The following is an 18,957-nucleotide window of genomic DNA, read 5'->3' as shown; positions in this document are numbered from 1 at the left end:
TGAAAACAAATGTTTCACATGTCTGTCAGATAAAATGACGGACAGCGAAATAAATGTTGTGGCTCATTGACACGAAAAATACATGCACATAAAAATACAAAATAGAAATTGCCTTTGTATTTAAGGCTCTACGTCGTTGACAAAAGTATACACTAGAGGGTGCCATTGACAAACATAACACATACACACAAGAACACACACACATACACACACTCTGTGCTCAGCTAGCTGTAACCGGCTAGCGAGCCTGTTTTCTAGTCGACACCCTCCCCAAACCTCGGCAGCAGCTAAGCTGCACAGTCGACATGGCAAGAAAATATGGCAACCGTTTTCTGAAAAAGGATGAAAATCTTCCAAGTGTTTTGGAATGAGTGAGTAGCATCGGCAACCTAGACCTATTTTCCGGCTCGGGAAGTAACGGTGGATAGTGTGTATTTTGTTTTAGTCACATCGAATTGACGCATAGCTATGGTTAGATGTTGCTAACACGATAGGTAGCTAAGCTAACACGCTAACCGCTGCTACAGGGAGGAGTACGGTTACTTTGCTACCCTGTTAGCCCTCAGTCCGACGATGGTAGTATATATATGGGCCGTCTTACACTGTGATCAAAACACAGCCGTGCTTTGATCTCGAACATTTAATTAATAACGCTACGAATTTAGTGCACCCAATGGGACATAAATACATCTGAAGATACTTGGTTTGATTGGTAGTTTCGGACGCTAGCGTTACATAATCTCGCTATGGCAAGTCAAATGGCTCCACTTCGCTCTCTTCTCAAGCTAGGGTTTTTCTTGATCAAGAGACGGTATCGGATATAATGCGTTGGCAGTGTAATGATTTCAGGTTCACAATACTAACATTTTCAACACTTAAAATCATTGGCGTGGTAGTAGAAAATAGTTTGTATTAATCAAGCGACGTTTGCTCGCTAACCAGTCTTGCAAACTAGCCACCCATAGCTTAGCTTGGTATAAGTGAGCTAATGCTACCTACAAATTGGTTGCAAATGCTAATTTTAGATACATCAGTGATGTTTGTACAACGAAACGCCAGAGCGATAACAACCATGTTTGCAAACCAGCTACCATACACATAATCGGTGTTTTAGAACAATAGCAGCACATTTATAACTATATTAGCTTCATAACAAGTTAGCGCGGAGAGACTTGTTCGTTAGCCTCCACAGGACCCTTTGTCCACAGTCATAGTGGTAACCAGCTCTTTTAAGTAGGCCACAGAGCAGTTGTTTTGGTTTTTCACAATCGCTTGTTTTATCCGTGTTATTCTGGAAATATGAGCTTCACATGGTTTACATCTGATTTCGCTTTTTACTTTGTTGTTATGACTGAAGAACGATCAGCGGCAAGTAGCCGACGTCAAATATACTTTGTAATACAACCGTTTTGTATGCATGTGGGAAAAGTATTAGCGATGCTACTTCTGATGTACTCGTTCACAGCACATCCACGTTTTCTTGATGCAATCGAATACTGGCGGAGTATTAAACTCATCAGTATGAAACTTCGCTGCATGTAAATATGTGAATAAGGCAAAATTTTAATTAATGTTCTCCTTCTCTTTTGCCCCACAGTATTCATCACGCAATGTGATCCAAAATCCACAATGTGTGAGGACATTTAAGAACGATTAAGTTCGGAAGAAAAATCTTGATTCCAGTGGAATCTTCCATATATATATATATATATACATATATATTATTATATTTTTTCCTCTGTGTAAAAGCTTACATATATTTACACACAGTCGTCCCATCAACATAAAATCATGCCAGTGCAAGCACCACAATGGACGGAGTTCCTGCAGTGTCCCATCTGCACACAGACATTTGAAGAGACTGTTCGCAGGCCCATCAGTCTCGGTTGTGGGCATACTGTCTGCAAGATGTGCCTGAACAAGTTGCACCGCAAGGCCTGTCCCTTTGACCAGACAGCCATCAACACAGACATTGAGCAGCTACCTGTCAACACAGCCCTGTTGCAGCTGGTGGGAGGCCAGGTAAGACACTTGTTTCTGTTTATTTATACAAATGTTTTGCCGGCGATGATATATTCTCAGTTGATATACACTTGTTTATATATACATTATTTTGTAGATGCTTGGTTAGAAGTAACGGCTCAGTGATCAATTTAGACAATGTGGCCAAAAAAGGTTATCGTGATGAAGATTTTTCAATTTTAATGTTGATAACATATTGCAAATAATGTCAGCTAAAGACTGGTTTTAGTCCCCGAGTCCTGGAAACCTTGAGCAACCAGTTAATTGTGGTTTTAGACTTTTTTGAGCAGGAAGTGACGAAACAAAGAAATCAAAGAAATGTGTGGACCAAACAAGACTTTTTTAAGAACATCCTCATTTTGAGGTCTGGGAAACGACAATCAACAGTTTGTGGACCAAAAATCAATTGATAAATAAAATGAAATAAAACAAATAACGATCAACAGATTAATTGATTATTAAGGTAATTATGAGTTGCCCAACATATGTTTTGAGTCTGAGCAGTAGGACATTTTTTGGATTTATTCTTATCTTGACCATATCTTATGTTGGTTTCTTTAATTACTGTTGAATTAGAGTGTTACACAAGTAATTCTACATAGTGTGCACAAAGCTCGGGAATTCCTTTTATGACTCACACTCCCTACATTGAGCAATACATTCTGTATATTCTGGATGTTACAACTGAATATTTCTGAGTCGGTGTTTGACCAACAGGGTGAGGCTCAGCTAATGGTGTTTTGGCTTTGAGGTCAAGTTTCCAGGCATATACCACATAATGGATAATGGCATCAATTATAACTGTTGTGTTTCTGATATGGGCTTGTCGCTCAGCACATTGCCTTGCATGTTTGTGTATACCTAGGTTTGCAGGGTATAATATTTATTCATATTGTTGTGATCGTAGGGAGATGTTAGTCTAGACACTTTTGTTACACTGTTATGTGGTATTACACTGGTATTGGGGGTTGGGGGTCATTGTCTGAAAACTCTATCACATGACTAGCCTCAAAGCTGCAGTTTATTTAGGTGATGATATGGTAGTTGCACTTGTAGTGTAATTTGTTGTCTGTTGGTTATTTAAATTTGCCATCGCATAGCTTGAAAAGTATTACTACGTGCTACTAAATATGATAAAGCATGTGTGAAGTGCTTTTGCTATTTCTTTTATTGCCATAAGCTTGTTGGCAGTCATGACAACATGTAGCTAATTAAGCAGTAGCTTACAGTCCATTGTAATTTCATATTTTTGTTCTGAGGTTCATGTAAACTTGAGAGAAAAGCACAGTACTGTGACATCACAATGGGCAGTTTTATGCAACTGAAAGAGTAAAATAAAGAACATTAAAACTTTGTTGAGACATAATTGTATTAAATTGTTTCAGCGTTTGCCATCTGTTGTTCTAATTCTTCCCTCATCTTTGTTTTGTTGCAGGTTCCTAAGGCTCAACCAGTTGCCTTGATTACCAGTCCAGAAGACTCGCAGCATTATGAGGAGGCCAGGCAGTGTGTGGAGGAGCTGGCCCTCTACCTCAAACCCCTCAGCAACACCCGAGGTATTTATACACATATGAGTAGCACCTCTAGTTCTCCCTTTTATTGTTATTCTTTGCCTTCAGAATAAACCCAGATGGTTGTTTACTACAAGAACTCTGTTGTCTGGGATTTTCAAGTGGTCTTAGATGTGAGAATACTGTTGCTATGGTGACCACTAATGGACATGGCCTTGCTTCCTTTTCAGATATGCTTTCAGTTAGTTTTTTTCTGCATGTTGTTCTCATGTAAAAAGGTAAAATGAGAAGTAAAGAAAGAGAAGTAATCAATTAACCTCTTTATTATTTTCTCAATTTATCAAACGATTGTTTGGTCCATGAAATGTCAGAATACTAATAAAAAAATCTAATCTAATCTCTCACCAGGTGTGGGTCTGAGCAGCACAGCCCAGAGCATGCTGAGTCGACCCATGCAGAGGAAACTGGTTACTTTAGTCCACTGCCAGCTGGTGGAGGAGGAGGGCCGAGTTAGAGCCATGAGAGCTGCCCGCTCTCTTGGTGAACGAACTGTCACCGAGCTCATCTTGCAGCACCAGAATCCACAGCAACTTTCCTCCAATCTGTGGGCTGCGGTTCGTGCACGGGGATGTCAGTTCCTCGGCCCAGGTTAAATGCTTTCCATTACTCTGCAAAGTGAAATTAACCAGTTATTTGTCCATATGCTCTCATTAAATACTTGCTGGCTTTTGCTTATTGACTGTCAAGTTTTGTGTGTGTTGTTGTTGTTTTTCTATCAGCAATGCAAGAGGAAGCTCTAAAGTTGGTTCTCCTTGCTCTGGAGGATGGTTCTGCTCTGTCTAGGAAGGTGTTGGTTCTCTTTGTAGTCCAGAGGCTTGAGCCACGTTTCCCACAGGCCTCTAAAACCAGTATAGGTCATGTGGTGCAGCTGCTCTACAGAGCTTCCTGCTTCAAGGTAGGTCTCTGGCTCAGACCCAGAAGATACTTTCCTAATGACATAGGTTGTAGCTGTTGTTGCTGCTTTACACTGGAACATATTGACCTAACATTTAAGTTACCCTAACCTCACAGATACACATATTGTATTAGTTATATAGTATAAGTATTCATGAGTAAATATGTTTATGAACAACCTTTTGCTATCACTAAGTTGATGCGGCGCTGCTGCCATTCAGGAATTAAAGTAACTATATCAGTTTGCATTATTGTTGACAATAACATACAGGACTAATATGTAATTTTAACTTACTTTAAATGTGTCCTTATTTTTATGGATGCAAAAGAAGTGGGAAGTGTTTTTAGTAACAATGTAACACATTTCTGCATTTGTGACTACCCAGGTAACGAAGCGTGATGAAGATTCCTCCCTGATGCAGCTGAAAGAGGAGTTTCGCACTTATGAGGCTCTACGGCGCGAGCATGACTCTCAGATTGTTCAGATCGCCATGGAGGGAGGGCTGCGCATTGCACCTGACCAGTGGTCTTCTCTGTTGTATGGAGATCAGTCTCACAAGTCACACATGCAGTCCATCATAGATAAGGTGTGTAAGCAAAGTACATATTAGTTTTTGTTAGTATCCCGGGTATACTTGCATCATAGTAGACTCTGCATTAGTTCTGCCTTTTCATTTATTAATCAACTAACCAAAACACTTACTGTCCAATCTCAATCGCTTTGCCTCCCTGTCATAGCTGCAGACCCCGGCATCTTTCGCTCAGAGTGTCCAGGAGCTGACGATTGCACTGCAGAGGACCGGCGACCCAGCTAACCTTAACAGACTGCGGCCCCACCTGGAACTACTGGCCAACATTGATCCCAGTCCTGGTAACAATGATACTGATTTAAATTGAATTTTGGGTTTTGAATTGGCTTATGGGCTTTGTCTGATATTCTGCGTACAGTGTCTGTTTTTGAAATCCATATCTTTGTTCATTCCATTTTTTGTCCTGCAGATGCCCCCCCTCCTACATGGGAGCAGCTTGAGAAGGGCTTGGTAGCAGTGAAGACGGTGGTGCATGGCTTGGTGGATTTCATCCAGAACCACAGCAAGAAAGGAGCTGATCCTCAACAGGTCAGTTTTTCCATCTTAACTTAAAAAGTGCAGAGAATAGTTTCAGAGCCCTTTACAAACATAACGGCTTGTGGTGACCCAGCACCTTACTTCCACTTTAGTTTATTTCCTTCTCAATTTTGCAACAGATTTTTTTTCACTCATTGTCTCCCACTTTATCTGCCACATGAGGGTCACGTGGTGCTGGAGCCCATTGTAGTTCTCATTGGACGAAAGGCCAGGGGTGGACAGGTTGCCAGTCCATCCATGTATTCTAATTCATTAACACTTGCTGTCTCTTTTTAGCCTCCTCAGCACAGCAAGTACAAGACATACATGTGTCGTGACATGAAGCAGAAAGGAGGCTGTCCTCGTGGAGCCAGCTGTACCTTTGCTCACTCTCAGGAAGAACTGGAGAAGTGAGTTTGACAAATAACACCTTGTTATTACCTCTCTTGAATCCCAAATTGTCATGGTTCAGTATTTCAGCATTTTTTAAACACCATGCACTTCTTTTTTGCCTCAGGTATCGTAAGATGAACAAGCGTCTGGCAGCTCGCCTCCCCGGCCAAGGAGGTCTCATGCCAGATGATGGCCTTCCTCTTGATGTGGCAGTGACCCGGAAGCCTTCACCCCTCCCCAATGGCAGTGTTGCACCTTCTCTGCCCCAACTCATCGCTCGTGGCACTGACACAGTCCCATATGAGCTGTTGCGTAAACCTGTTAAGATGGATGGAGTGAATTTGAGTGCCCCTGGATCACCACCTGATGTGTGAGTATGGTGTATTGATTTCATTTTCAGAAGAGGCCGCAATTAATGAAAAATGCATAAATGTCATCAATGATAATTTCCAGACGAACGTTGCTTGTATGAAAAAAATAAGTAAGCCTCTGTTCTGTTTTATCTGACGTTAACCACGAGCCAATACATTGAGAAGCATTTGGTCCTGCTTTGGAAATTGCTACATGCACATATTGCAATATATTTGATTAAACAAGAATATACTACCTAGTAAGTAGGACAATGATATTGGAGGAAATGTACATGCAAAACCCTTGCAAAACGTAATAATCACTTGACATTAAATACTACATCTATAATTATAGTGCTACCTCCATATTTTCTCAAGAACAATTATGCAGCTGTATTATGTAAATGTGTTGTTTTGCACATATGCAAAATACCTTCACATCTGCTGTATTTCACAACAGTTGAGCCTTTATCTATTGAATAATACAATCTGAAAGCATCCGTAAAAGCAGGGTTGGCTACATCTTGACATTCTGACCCTGAACTATTTTAATGAGGAATCTGAAATTCTTTTTTCTACAGTCTGGACTCTGTGTCGAAACCTGGTATGCCACTGCCACCTCATTCTCTGGGCCACAGCAGGATGCCAACTGACCACCTGTCTGGTGTAAAGCACATGCCTGTGGTACCTAGAAGTTCTCCTGTGTACCCGCAGCAACAGCTCCCTGAGATGTGCTATGACACTCGCCCACCACCTTCTGCTTCTCAGTATGAGCCACCGCAATACCAGACAGGTCAGAGTCTAGTGCAGAGACCAATGCATATTGTTAGATGGTTGAAAAACATTGTGTTTTTTACATTTTCATTCACATAAATAAAAACTTGCTGTTTATTTCTCAGGTTATCCCTATCAACCACCCCCACAGTATGTTTCTCGGGATTACATGCGTAATCCTCCTCCCCCAAGTGAGTCAGGACCCCCATACCAAGATCCCTACTCTGGTTATGGCCCCCCAGAGCGCTCATACCAGGCCCCTCACTCTGGCCCATCCTTCTCTTACCCTCATCCTCCTCACTACGACCGGGGTCGCCATGGGACCTACAGTGGTCCACCACCTCCTCCACAGCCTTACCCATCTCAGAGGGACAACCTGGTCAGAATGAGTCCTGCACCATTAGATGTTCCTCCGCCATCAGTTGGTCAGGGAAACTCACTGTACCACCAGGAGCCCAGTGCTCGAGATAGATACCCACCAGACAGCTACTATCCACCAGGTGCCCAGGCTCCACCCATGAGGACCTATGTCAGCAGGGTGAGTTTGTTTGCATTGTTGTTGTTTTTTATATTTGCTTTTTTTAGCTCATTCAGACATCATGCTTGTTGAAATAGTGTTGTCATGATACTAGAATTTCAGACTCGACATTGATACCCAGAAAAATACTTGATACCATTTTGTGGCGTACTACCTTTTAGCCACAACAGTTGCAACATGATACAAGACAGCACTGTCGTATTGATACTGTTGTAAATGAATATATAATCCAATACAAATTTGTAATAATTAATAATACCCGAATTACAAAACTGCAAAAAAATAAACAATAAGTCTATCAGTAACAATATGTCTCTGTTTGTTTTAGGGGCCATCATATAGTGGTCCACAACCCAGCCTGGACTACCTACACCGACGTCGGCAGGAGCTTCTGTCCCAGCTAGAGGAAAGAAAGGTCATCTCCCCTCCACCATTCGCTGCCTCTCCCACTCTTTCTCATCCCTTCCCGAGTGATTACCCTGAGGTGAACACACAACCAACTTCATATGTTTTTACTCGGATTGAGCATTTATCAGTAAAAGTGCACACATGATTCAATAAGTCGTATTTGATGCTACTGTTATTAAATATTGGTAGACTGTGAATGTGTTTTCGTAATGCTTTCTTTTTCCTTCAATGTTGTGTCTGCAGTATGGTGATGAGAACTCCAAAACCATTTTGAAAGGCAGAGAGCCCGACTATACCGGGCAATACTCACCCTGGTCTTGTGAAACCATTGGCTCCTACATTGGCACAAAGGATGCCAAACCCAAAGATGTCATGGTTTCCGGTACCATGGAAATAATGGTGGGTTCTAATGCTGAAATCCATAACCACATCAGTATTTCCTGTGTCGACATTAAGGGTGGGAACACACAAGACTCCTGATTGGAATATTATTCTGTTCTAAATGACCGATGCTGATCTATTGCACTTTCAGTGCAACACAGTATAGTAAATGATTTTAGATGTTTAATTGCATAAGCTATTTCTTAACCAGCACTGACATGTTTTTTGTTCCTTTATTCATTATTCTACTGACAAAACAGTATTTGTTTAACCTCAGCGTGTCAGTTTATGAAATGTTGCTCACACCACATTTTTTTCCTGTGATTTCCTGTGATGCCCATATCATAACCTCTTCTCTCCCCATGTCTGTCAGAACGTGGATGCAAAGAGTCTGAGGGAACCATCGCTGGAGGCTCCTCGGAGGAGTGCAGAAGTGAAGGATGATGACCCCATCATCCCATTTGGCCCTCAGCCCACGGTGTCACGTTTCGGTGCCATCTCCCGCACCTCAAAGACAGGCTATCAGACCACTGGCCCCGTGCAGGCAATGGTCACCAATCCTCAGAACCCAAACTCTAAACACATGGCCATGCCAGGTAAGAAGGTGCCCAGCACGATATTAATGAATGATAAACACAGTTATTCTGTCTGTATCGGAAGATAATTTGTCTCCTAACACACACACTTATGGGACTATATGGGACCTCTTCATGTTTCAGTGACGTTCATATAATTTTACTTTAGTAGAGCACAATATATATTATATGTTATTGGGAATAATTAAAGTTACCCTCCATTAGCTTTTTAAAATAATAATAATGTTAATAAATGTTAATATTGTATTGATTACATTTTTTTTCTCATGTCAAATGTTATCTACATGTTTCTAGCTTATTTACTCAATACTTTAATACTAAAACCTTCCAGAATAAGGAGATTTTCATATAGGGTAATTAGCGTTTATTTGATCCGTTGTTACATATCTTTGGTTTTATATTTCCCCAGTTTGACATAAAAACATTTCTTACAACTAATGTCCCCCCTCACTAGCAACAGAATATACATATGGAAGCCATGGAGGATGGGGTGGAGCGCCATACCCCTCCCACCAGACTGCCACCTCTTCTCAGGGACACTTCAGTGAGCGGTGAGTCACCCCCCCCCCCTTTTTTTTATCCTTTTTTAATATTCATATTTATATATATGGAGATTAATTTAATTTGATGTCATATCAGTAATTTCAGGTTCTATTTTTTAATTGTAGTTTTCAGTATTTGGATGGAGAAGCTCAAAGAAAGTATTAAAAGTAGTGTAAATTATGTGCACATTTGGTATCAGCAGATTGGATTAAAGTCAGAACTTCACTATTAATATGAATATAAATCATTTGAAATAAGACAACTAAAGTCTCCCACACAACATACACTGGAATTAGAGCTGTGTGTGATAGGTTGTGAAGCGAAAGTCGATATTGTTAACACATAACTGCAATCCTCATGGGAAATGAGCATTACGTGCAAGAGAGTGACCGTTTGTCACATTTTAATGACTTTTAATACACTTTTTAACATATCTTATGTTATGTCATCCTCACAGCCTCCCCCTGGCAGACAGAGAACAGTTGAAAATTGAGCTGCAGCAGGTCAACCAGCAGATCAACCAACAGACCCAAATGCACAGCATGGAGGTGTGTATTCTCTCTCAACTATTAAACACTTAAATGACAGGAAAAGTGCAGAAATGTGTTCCCTCAGGACATTTTCCTACTGTTATCATCACAACAATGAACACAAATTCAACCAGTACTTGTTGTTGTAGTTCTAAAGATGCAAGAGTTTCAAATTTACAAACTGCGATGAGATGATGCAAGACAACTCATGTAGGAAAACTCTACATATTAAAGCAACTTAAAATACATCTTTGTCACGATCAAAAATGAGTCGGTGCTGAAATATTCATCCTCTAAAACCAATATTTTTTAATGTCACAAGTGTATTCCTCTATTTCTCACATTGATGCCAGTGCACTTCCTGTTTCACTGTTACAGGCTGCCAGTAATTCTTTAATGCTGCAGAGGGAGGCCAGTGCATTGGCAGGTCAGCCTGTGCAGCCCTGCCAGGCCCAGGCTGCAGTCGTAGCTCAACAACCCAAGTGGCCAACAGGGGGAGCAGGTGTAACTCCCGTCTCCAGTGAACAGCTAAGCCTTGAGCTCCACCAGGTGGAGAGAGAGATTGGGAAAAGGACCCGTGAGATGGCCATGGTAAGGAGAGCGGGTGATGCTTGGCCATACAAAATACATGAAAATGAAGCTTTTTTTTGAACCTCTCATTGTGGAATCCCTGTTAACCCCCCATGTCCTTTGATAAACCACAAATTAAATCTGTACAAATACTCATTCAGTTTTTACTCCTTTGGAAAACAGGAAAACCAAGTAGCACATGATGTTCAGCAGTACAAGATGAAACCTACAGAGAATGGACAACTGGAGCACAAGAGTCAGCTGGAAGAAATCTCCCTGGCTCTTGGGTGAGTAGGTACTTAATTTGAATTTAGGCTAAATCTGTCTGACTGAGATTTAAAAAAAACAAAAAAACATCTGTGTTGAGTCAAGCATGCATCAGAAGTTATCAACACAACATGTGACACTTGTGGTGCACTATATATGCATGTGCTAGTGTAAAGGGGAAGCCGTTTTTCTCCTCTGAGGTTGTTTACTTGTGTTTTGGAAAGTATTACTCAAGAGAAACGACAACGGTGAAAAGTCAGAGCAGCCATGTCTTTTATAACATTGTTGAGGAGAAACTAAACCTGAAAGTAACCGTGAACTCAGCTTTTCCTTCACAGCTGATTGTGGTCTGAAAAGAACCAATCAGAAATCAAATGAGGGGGAAACTTGTCATTGTTTCTAATGGTCTCCATTTTATGCGCATCCAGACTACAAACCTGCCCTTGAGTTTTCAAACTGAAATAGAGCCAGCAGAATTGATGTTTTTTTTTTTTTTTTAAATGAAAAATATGTTTATATATCCTGATGATTCATGTATTTCCTAAAAAGCCTTGTTTATACTCGCCTGAGGCACAGTGATGTGGACCCTCAGACACAGTGGCATCTATGGTTAAGCAGCATATAGTGAAAATGTCTGGATTAACAGGAAGTCAGCCAGATCATGTTTGCTATATATACAGTAAATCACTTGTTTTACACATACCACAAAGCAGTAATAGAGGAAAGCATCCGTGTCTCACTGATACAGCTTCCATGTTCCCTGTGTTGCTTTGTTAATTACTCAATTAAAACCTGTACAAGACTACAGAACAGTGATTTCTCTGGTGCTTCAGAGCTACTTACAATACCGTTCAAAAGTTTGGGGTCACTTATACAATTTTTTTAAACTTTTCAATTAAAAGTCATTCATCAAAAGAGTTGCAAAATGAATAGAAAATATAAGATATCGACAATATTAGAAATAATGATTTTATTAAAAATAATAATTTTGCTTTTGTCAAAGAAACAGCAAAATTGTTTTCAGCTGTGCTAGCATAATTGCACAAGGGTTTTCAAGGGTTTTCTAATCATCCAATAGCTTTCTAATGTGATTAGCAAACACAATGTACCATTAGAACACTGGAGAGATGGTTGCTGGAAATGGGCCTCTATACACCTATGTACATATTCCATTAAAAACCAGACTTTTGCAGCTAGAATAGTCGTTTACCACATTAACAATGTATGGAGTGAATTTTGGATTAATTTAATGTTTTATTAATTGGAAAAAAAGTGTTTTTCATTCACAAAAAAAGGACATTTCTAAGTGACCCCAAACATTTGAACAGTAGTGTATAAAGACTAATCTTTGTGGCCCAATTTTTCGTTTGACGACATAGCGCCGCAACAACTTGTGGAGCCCTCAAGCGAGTAACGAGTAGGCTTAATTTATCTGTCCTCTCTCTAATTCTCACTCTCTCTCTTTCATCCCCATTACAGCGAGGTGTCAAATGGCTCCAGCAGTCTGCAAGAAAGTGCAGTAGGCGGGTCCATGCTGTCACTGACCAATAAGACATCTGCATTGAGTCTGTGCTCTGATCCAGGTGCCACTGGTTCAGAGATGCAGAAGAATGGCGTTGTCCATTCCTGCTCTTAGGGCAGTATACACTTACACACACATACACACACACACATACGATGCTCGATTGAAAAGCATGCACACATACACCCATTCGATTTAGAAGATGAGCAGTATCTGCCGTGATATGAATTTTCTTTCTTTTTGTTCTGTGAATGAGCTTTTTTAATGACTTTCCTTGCCTGGAAACCAGGGCATATGATAACATTTCTTGTGTGTTTCTTTTGCTTTTTTTTGTACTGGGATAATAAATTAACAAGGCTCACAATAGGGAATACCAGAAAGAGAAAATGGTTGTGATGTTGATGGTATTGTAGTAACGTCTTTCAAAAAAAAAGAAAAGAAAAAGGGAAATGACTATTTCCATCCTTTTTATGAATAACAAAAGTGTATTTTTGCATTTCATTTATTCCCCCCTAAGTCTTCTAGACTTGACGAAAATTGTCCCAGCATGCAATGTAAATGAACGGTTAAACACAGAGGAGCAAGCAATCGAGCGCCCTTGCATCACATGACTTCTCGTGTCGCGTGTAGGCTTCGTAGGAAACAACAGAGGTGTGTCGCTTGGTTCTCTTCCCCTTCCTAGAGTCGTAAGAAAAAAAAAAAAGTGGTTGCTCAGATGTAGATGGTCTGAGGAGGGAAAAGCAGCTCAATGTCCCACAATATTCATCAGAAACGGAGATGCAATGTCTTAGATGTCCCCTTTGCACCACATGCACTTCCTCACCTGCCATGTGAATGACGTTTTTTGTTTCTTTTTATATTAATGCATTTTATGAACACACCATAAATCAGTATACTCTATATTTATTTGAAGCATTCTGTTTTAAAGATTGCACCAGGTCTCTTTTGATAACATTTTTTTTGTTTTTTATATATATAAGGGAATCTACTAGTGCTTCTCTTGGTAATTAAGTGACCTGATGTGGTTTTGATTCCAAAGCCTTTAGACTGCGCTCCAAATCATGACACTCAGTCAGTCCGAGATCGTCGTGTTGTGAGATTTTTCACAGCGTACTCTGAATGTTTTTTATTCAGGGAGGCGGGGTCTTTCTCTGTCTGCTTCCGGAGTTGCGTGAAAGAGTGTAACCTTAACTTATTAACACCAGGGTGCAAAAAAAATAAAAAATCGGATTTCCCTCCTTAGAGCGTCTCATCTAGCCACACAAAAGGCCTCCCCATTGGGATTATCTTGTCATTTTTTTCTCCTTAACTTCTATGAAGTTGCCTTCCCTTGTGTCTTTTGTTGAATTCTGTTTAATTTTTTCATGCTTTACATTGTTGCGATTTTGGGGGAGGGGGGGGGCACCTGGAGCCTGACACCTCTGTCTTGTAATGGTTGCGTTCGGAGCGAAATGTGGATTTATCATTTATACTGTTAAAAAATGTGACTGTTGTGCTTTTAGCGACACAGTTCATATCTTGTTTACAGCTGAGGATAATGAACAGCAGTTGGCTACTGAGGAGAAAAGGAAATAAGCTCTCGATTAAGGTATCTCTTCAATATTCTATTTTCATCGCAACGTCCCGTCAGCATCACCACCATTACCACTGTCATAGCTCTTTCTCCGTCATGTGAATCGTTTACTGCTGATGCTCGTACACGGAGCTCTTTGCCTTCTGTAAACAATTAGCATGACGGACAACAATTACTTTTATTATTTTTTTTAGAGCAAAAGAGCCCTTGTTTGTGCTTGAACGGTTGAAGGATAGAGGAGACATTCTGGGTCAAGTCATATATTTAATGTTGAGCCTCTTGTTATAGCCAGACGAGATGTACAGAGGAACTGACAAATCCCGTGTAATCTGGTGAGTGAATTCAGTCGACGACACAAATGATTTTGTGTCTGTAATCCTCGGCTTGATCGGCATCTCTTCCAATTTGTCAGCACATTAATAGCGGCTTTGTTTTGTTTTTTTTTCTTTTGTTTTTTTTTGTTTTTTTGCAACCACACCTCAAGCCTCTGGTTTTTCTTGCTACATTTATTGTTTAGGTACACAGCTCACTTATACATATGAGTATGTATACATACATTAATATACTAAAGCACTATTAATGTGCCACCTCTTATTCTACTCGCTCAGCATTTATATTAAATGATCTCTACTTAGAATCAGCAAAATGGTTGTTTGTTTGTTTGATTTGTGTTCTGTCCACTGGTTGCCAACACAGACTTTATCCTTTCCCAGGCGAAGGACTTCTGTGCGCATTGTGTTTTTCACTTAATCGTTTGTGTTCAAACAAAGATATTCTTTACAGACTATGCTTCCAAAGAAGACAAATTTCTGTAACTTTGGAAAAAATTATGGAGAAGTTTTGTGTGTGCTAGATTGTATTGTAGAAAATGTACCCTAAGTTTTTTCTCCCTCCTTCTGAGTGTGTTGTACTGGGTGATAGTGTTGAGGTATTAGAAATGTGTTGGGGGGTTTTTTGTCCCCCCCATCTCCTACCCCCTCTCCCCCCCAGCGATATTCAGGAAGTCTTTAATGAAAGGTTGGCCTTAAATTATCTTGTAATGCTCCTTTTATTTTGTTTGCATTAGGAGCATGAGATGACCTCAAAAAAAAAAAAATTACTAACACTGAATTGGCATGATTTCCAGTCCCACAGATGAACTAGCCACCACCCCGATCATCATGTTATACAACGCAGTTTTGCAAATGTCAAGGTTTGTTTCAATTTTGTTTGAAGAAATGTTGTCGAATGTGTAGTTTTTCTTTCTGTATTAGACAAGTGAACTTACTGGCCTGAACGTCTTGAATGCATCATGTGACATGGTGTGTAGTCGAGTAGTGAGTGTGATACGTGAGTATCTGAGTGACAATTGATTTTTTTTCTTGTTTTTTTGTTGTTGTTTTTTTTGACAACTTTTCTGACAAAGTTTGCAAGCTCGTTCTTAAAGAATCTCAGTATATGATGACTTTTGCATCGAGGAAATGGCATTTGTTGGTGTTAATTCACTTTGGCGTTTCTCAAATCTGTCAATGCTGATCGACTTCAATGACTTACGGGGTGGTTTACTAAATATCGGTTAGCAGGAGCGTCTCCCCTGTGATGTGCCGCCTCTTCCTCTCATCTAAATGACCAGTTAATCCCTCCACTCCCACCCATGACCACTGAACTCTGTTACTGCTGTTTGAGACTCACATTTTATTCCCTGACTTTCTGGGGAAATTCGCAAATGGCTTTTTTATATAATTACTCCCTTGTAAAAAAAAAAATATCTCTTAAATTAAGGTACAGGTTTGATTTCAGCAAGAAAAAAAAGTTTTTATATGTATATTATACTCCATTAAGGAATGTCTACAATTATCTTCCTCCAATGTGGATGTAGCCATTATTACGCCATTTTATGACTTTGTAAGAGAATTCACTGTGTGAAAATTGGTTTGCATTTTTGTATAATACAATCTGCTTTTTTGTTTGATACGAGAGGGAGGTCAAACTGGAAGTTTGAAGAGAAAAAAAAAATTAACCTGTGAAATTGAGAAAAACAAATGTAACTTATGTACAACAGTGATTCTAAGCTGAGGGGGAAAGATTAAATGATATTGCTAACTCTGAGTGTTTGTGTCATTGTTTTATTGTTTGTTTTGTTTTTTATGGTGGTTAAAAAACAGCCATGTATATTTTTTTCCAATGATCTGCAAAGTTTACAAAAGTGATGCATTAATCACATTAGAACATACACACTGTACTGCCTGTATCAGCAGACTGAAGTAGCTTTGTATAACAGATGCTGACATTCAAAATGAGTGAAAATTCTTCTCACTTGTAATAGGAATAAAATGTGAAATATGTGCTTTAAATTTTTATTTCAGATTTTTTTTTATTCCCCTGTATGTAAGCATCAGGCGCGATACTACTGCTTACTTGGTTAACATGTGGCACGACGGTGCAGTCTTGCTTTAACTGTTCCAGATGGTGAATCATGAAGTTGCTGACCCCAATGGAGCGACACAACCCTGTAGGAACACGGGGAAACGAAGGTGTCTGTGAAGGTTCTCAGTCGCCGTATCTTGAATTCAGGTGAGTGGACTTGATTTAGTTTACTTTGAAGACATTTTACCTCGCATTCAAGAGGCTTCTCTTGTTCTGACTGACCTTTCACCTCTCAATAGAGTCATTCATTCCGTAAACATAATTTCAAAATTATGTTTCAACCTGAGTCAGGGCACTGTCCAAGGAGAGGTGAAACGTCCAGTTGCGTAACTACCCTTGTGTTATATGTGTTATATTAATGTTATACATGAGATGTGAATGGAGTGAATGTGAAGCTGGTCTAGAACGGCCGTCAGATGTTGATGAAAACCGTCATATGACGTATAATATTCAAACAGACAATGTTTGAATAGACAATGTCTACCTGAAAATTGTACTTCATTCGTGGACGTTCATCCATCAGATTTCTGTAGTAATCTTTCAAGAAATCTAGAAATGAATGTTGTGACTGATGGAACTAAGTTACTGCATGTAATCTGAGTTCAAAGTTCGATGCTGAAAACATCCAGTAATTACTATCCATCCATTATCTACCACTTTATCCTCCACCGGAGGGTCGTGGGGGGTGCTGTGCCTATCTCAGCTGACATAGGGTGATAGGCGGGGTGCACGCTGGACTGTTCGCCAGTCCATCACAGGACCACATATACAACCATTCACTCACACTCTCACACATAGGGTCAATTTAGAGTGACCAATTCACCTAATCTGCATGTTTTTGGACTGTGGGAGGCAGCCGGTGAACCCAGAGCAAACCCCACGCACACAAGGGGAGAACATGCAAATTCCTTGCAGAAATGCCCTTGTTCCAACCGGGCCTCAAACCCAGGAACCCGCGTCTTTGTGCTGCAAAGGCAAGAGCGCTAACCACTACACCAACCGCGGGCCCCAGTGATTACTATTTATATTTCATTATTAGTGTATTTTACCTTCTTGATAAAGGTCCTCTAAAGCTCTCCATGCTTCAGCTCTTAGTTGTCTGTTGGAGTGACCAGGTTGCACTTACTCTGGCCAGTGCAACATGTATAGGTCTAAAAAAAATAAAAATGGATTCAGCCAGGGAAACAACAATAAAACAAGTGAGAACATGAGCAGGAGAATAAACAGTAAACATGTGGTAACAAATACTTATAAAGTACCAAGATAATTCACCCCCATCTGAGAGCAAGATTTGTGAAATGCTGACTTGGCAGTTTCATATCCATAGTCCTCTGGCCAGAGTTTATTGGTGAGCCACAGGTGACCTCGTGCTATCCCACAGTCTCTAATGGCTTCAGCCAGCTGTGCCTCAAAGCCACTATACTTCGATGTGTCAATGAGGCGTATGCCGCAGTCACGCAGTGCATACAGAACAGCGTCCTGAGAGAAGCCTCCTATATGTGATGTGCCTTAGGGAGAGAAATACAAATGAAGGATTGCTTGAACAACAACATTTTGTACTGCTCATTTAAGTAATATCAGATAAGAGATAAAACAAATCATTTAAAGGTGCGTTATGTAATAAATCTAAAGCAACTGGCCATAAAATCCTCCTCATATGTCACAGAGACTCAGGAATAATGTTCATATAACAAACTGAACTCACCAACAACAACATTACAGACAAAATATTTGCATAAAAAGAAATATTTTGCAGACTGCAAATCATGTTTTGGCACGTGGCGCCACCTACCGCCGTCTACCAATCATTGCAGTGAGTAGAGTCTCAGCTGCTGAGCAACCACGGGTTGCCAGTTACGTCAGAAAACAAAACCTAAAAGACCTCGGTATTTTGAATTTGAATGTAGTGACCGTTTTTGGCCACATTCTTACATATGGCACCTTTAAGAGACAGAAGATTCTGCAACATGCTTTTCTTTTGAAATTTAAAACCCTGAGATTTGTACAGCGTCCATGGAAGGAATCATTCCTAAAAATGTATACTTACCTATTCCTAGTATTGGCATTTGCATCCCATTTGAAAGTTTGACTGTGGGAGTAGTCCAACCTTGCGCCCCAAACATCGCTGTAACAGTGTGACTGTCCAGACCCCTCTGCCTGTGAGGTTTTTCTGTCAGGAACTCCTATCATGGATCATGTTAGTCCCGCCCAGTTCACACAGCTGACAACCATAATGAGATGCTGTCATTCCACTGATCACAAGCTTGACCTCCTCTTGCAAGGTGATACGAGTCACTTTATTAAAAGTGAGTATTTACTTTTCAATGAACTTCCATGAATGTTTTCTTTCATAATCGGTGTTCACCCCATTCACTTGTACGCCTTTATTTTTAGATAAACCTTCGAATGTAAGCAATAGATGAATTGTGACCCGACTGGTTAAACCAGCTTTGTCCCCAATTCCACAAGTTCCTTCTTCTGTTTTCGTGATGCAATGTTACTTTAGTGATTCA

The 18,957-nt window shown here is 40.2% G+C and overlaps 2 protein-coding genes across 2 annotated transcripts; one reads left to right on the top strand and one right to left on the bottom strand.

Annotated features, from left to right (window-relative positions):
- Positions 1-322: 322 nt before the first annotated feature.
- Positions 323-16,078, top strand: rc3h1b (ring finger and CCCH-type domains 1b). The gene is made up of 20 exons (XM_083890081.1): positions 323-371; positions 1,598-2,022; positions 3,458-3,578; positions 3,942-4,181; positions 4,313-4,488; positions 4,874-5,074; positions 5,226-5,358; positions 5,487-5,605; positions 5,891-6,003; positions 6,111-6,356; positions 6,918-7,129; positions 7,236-7,648; positions 7,977-8,132; positions 8,300-8,455; positions 8,811-9,033; positions 9,488-9,584; positions 10,034-10,124; positions 10,485-10,697; positions 10,860-10,963; positions 12,423-16,078. Exons 2-20 carry the CDS (start codon positions 1,792-1,794, stop codon positions 12,577-12,579), a joined length of 3,402 nt encoding a protein of 1,133 aa, XP_083746207.1. The 5' UTR covers positions 323-371; positions 1,598-1,791; the 3' UTR covers positions 12,580-16,078.
- Positions 13,177-18,567, bottom strand: LOC310927263 (putative oxidoreductase ZK1290.5; the record flags this gene model as incomplete). Its single annotated transcript, XM_083889557.1, is given in 6 exon segments — positions 13,177-13,191; positions 16,436-16,527; positions 17,494-17,566; positions 17,570-17,595; positions 17,704-17,952; positions 18,492-18,567. Coding segments are annotated over 6 exon segments (531 nt in total).
- Between the last annotated feature and the right edge of the window lie 390 nt (positions 18,568-18,957).

Source organism: Microchirus variegatus (genome assembly GCF_963457635.1).
Source record: "Microchirus variegatus genome assembly, chromosome: 5".
Lineage (NCBI taxonomy): Eukaryota > Metazoa > Chordata > Actinopteri > Pleuronectiformes > Soleidae > Microchirus > Microchirus variegatus.
Note: the sequence above shows the minus strand (reverse complement) of the source record. Positions and strands in the feature narration are given on the sequence as shown.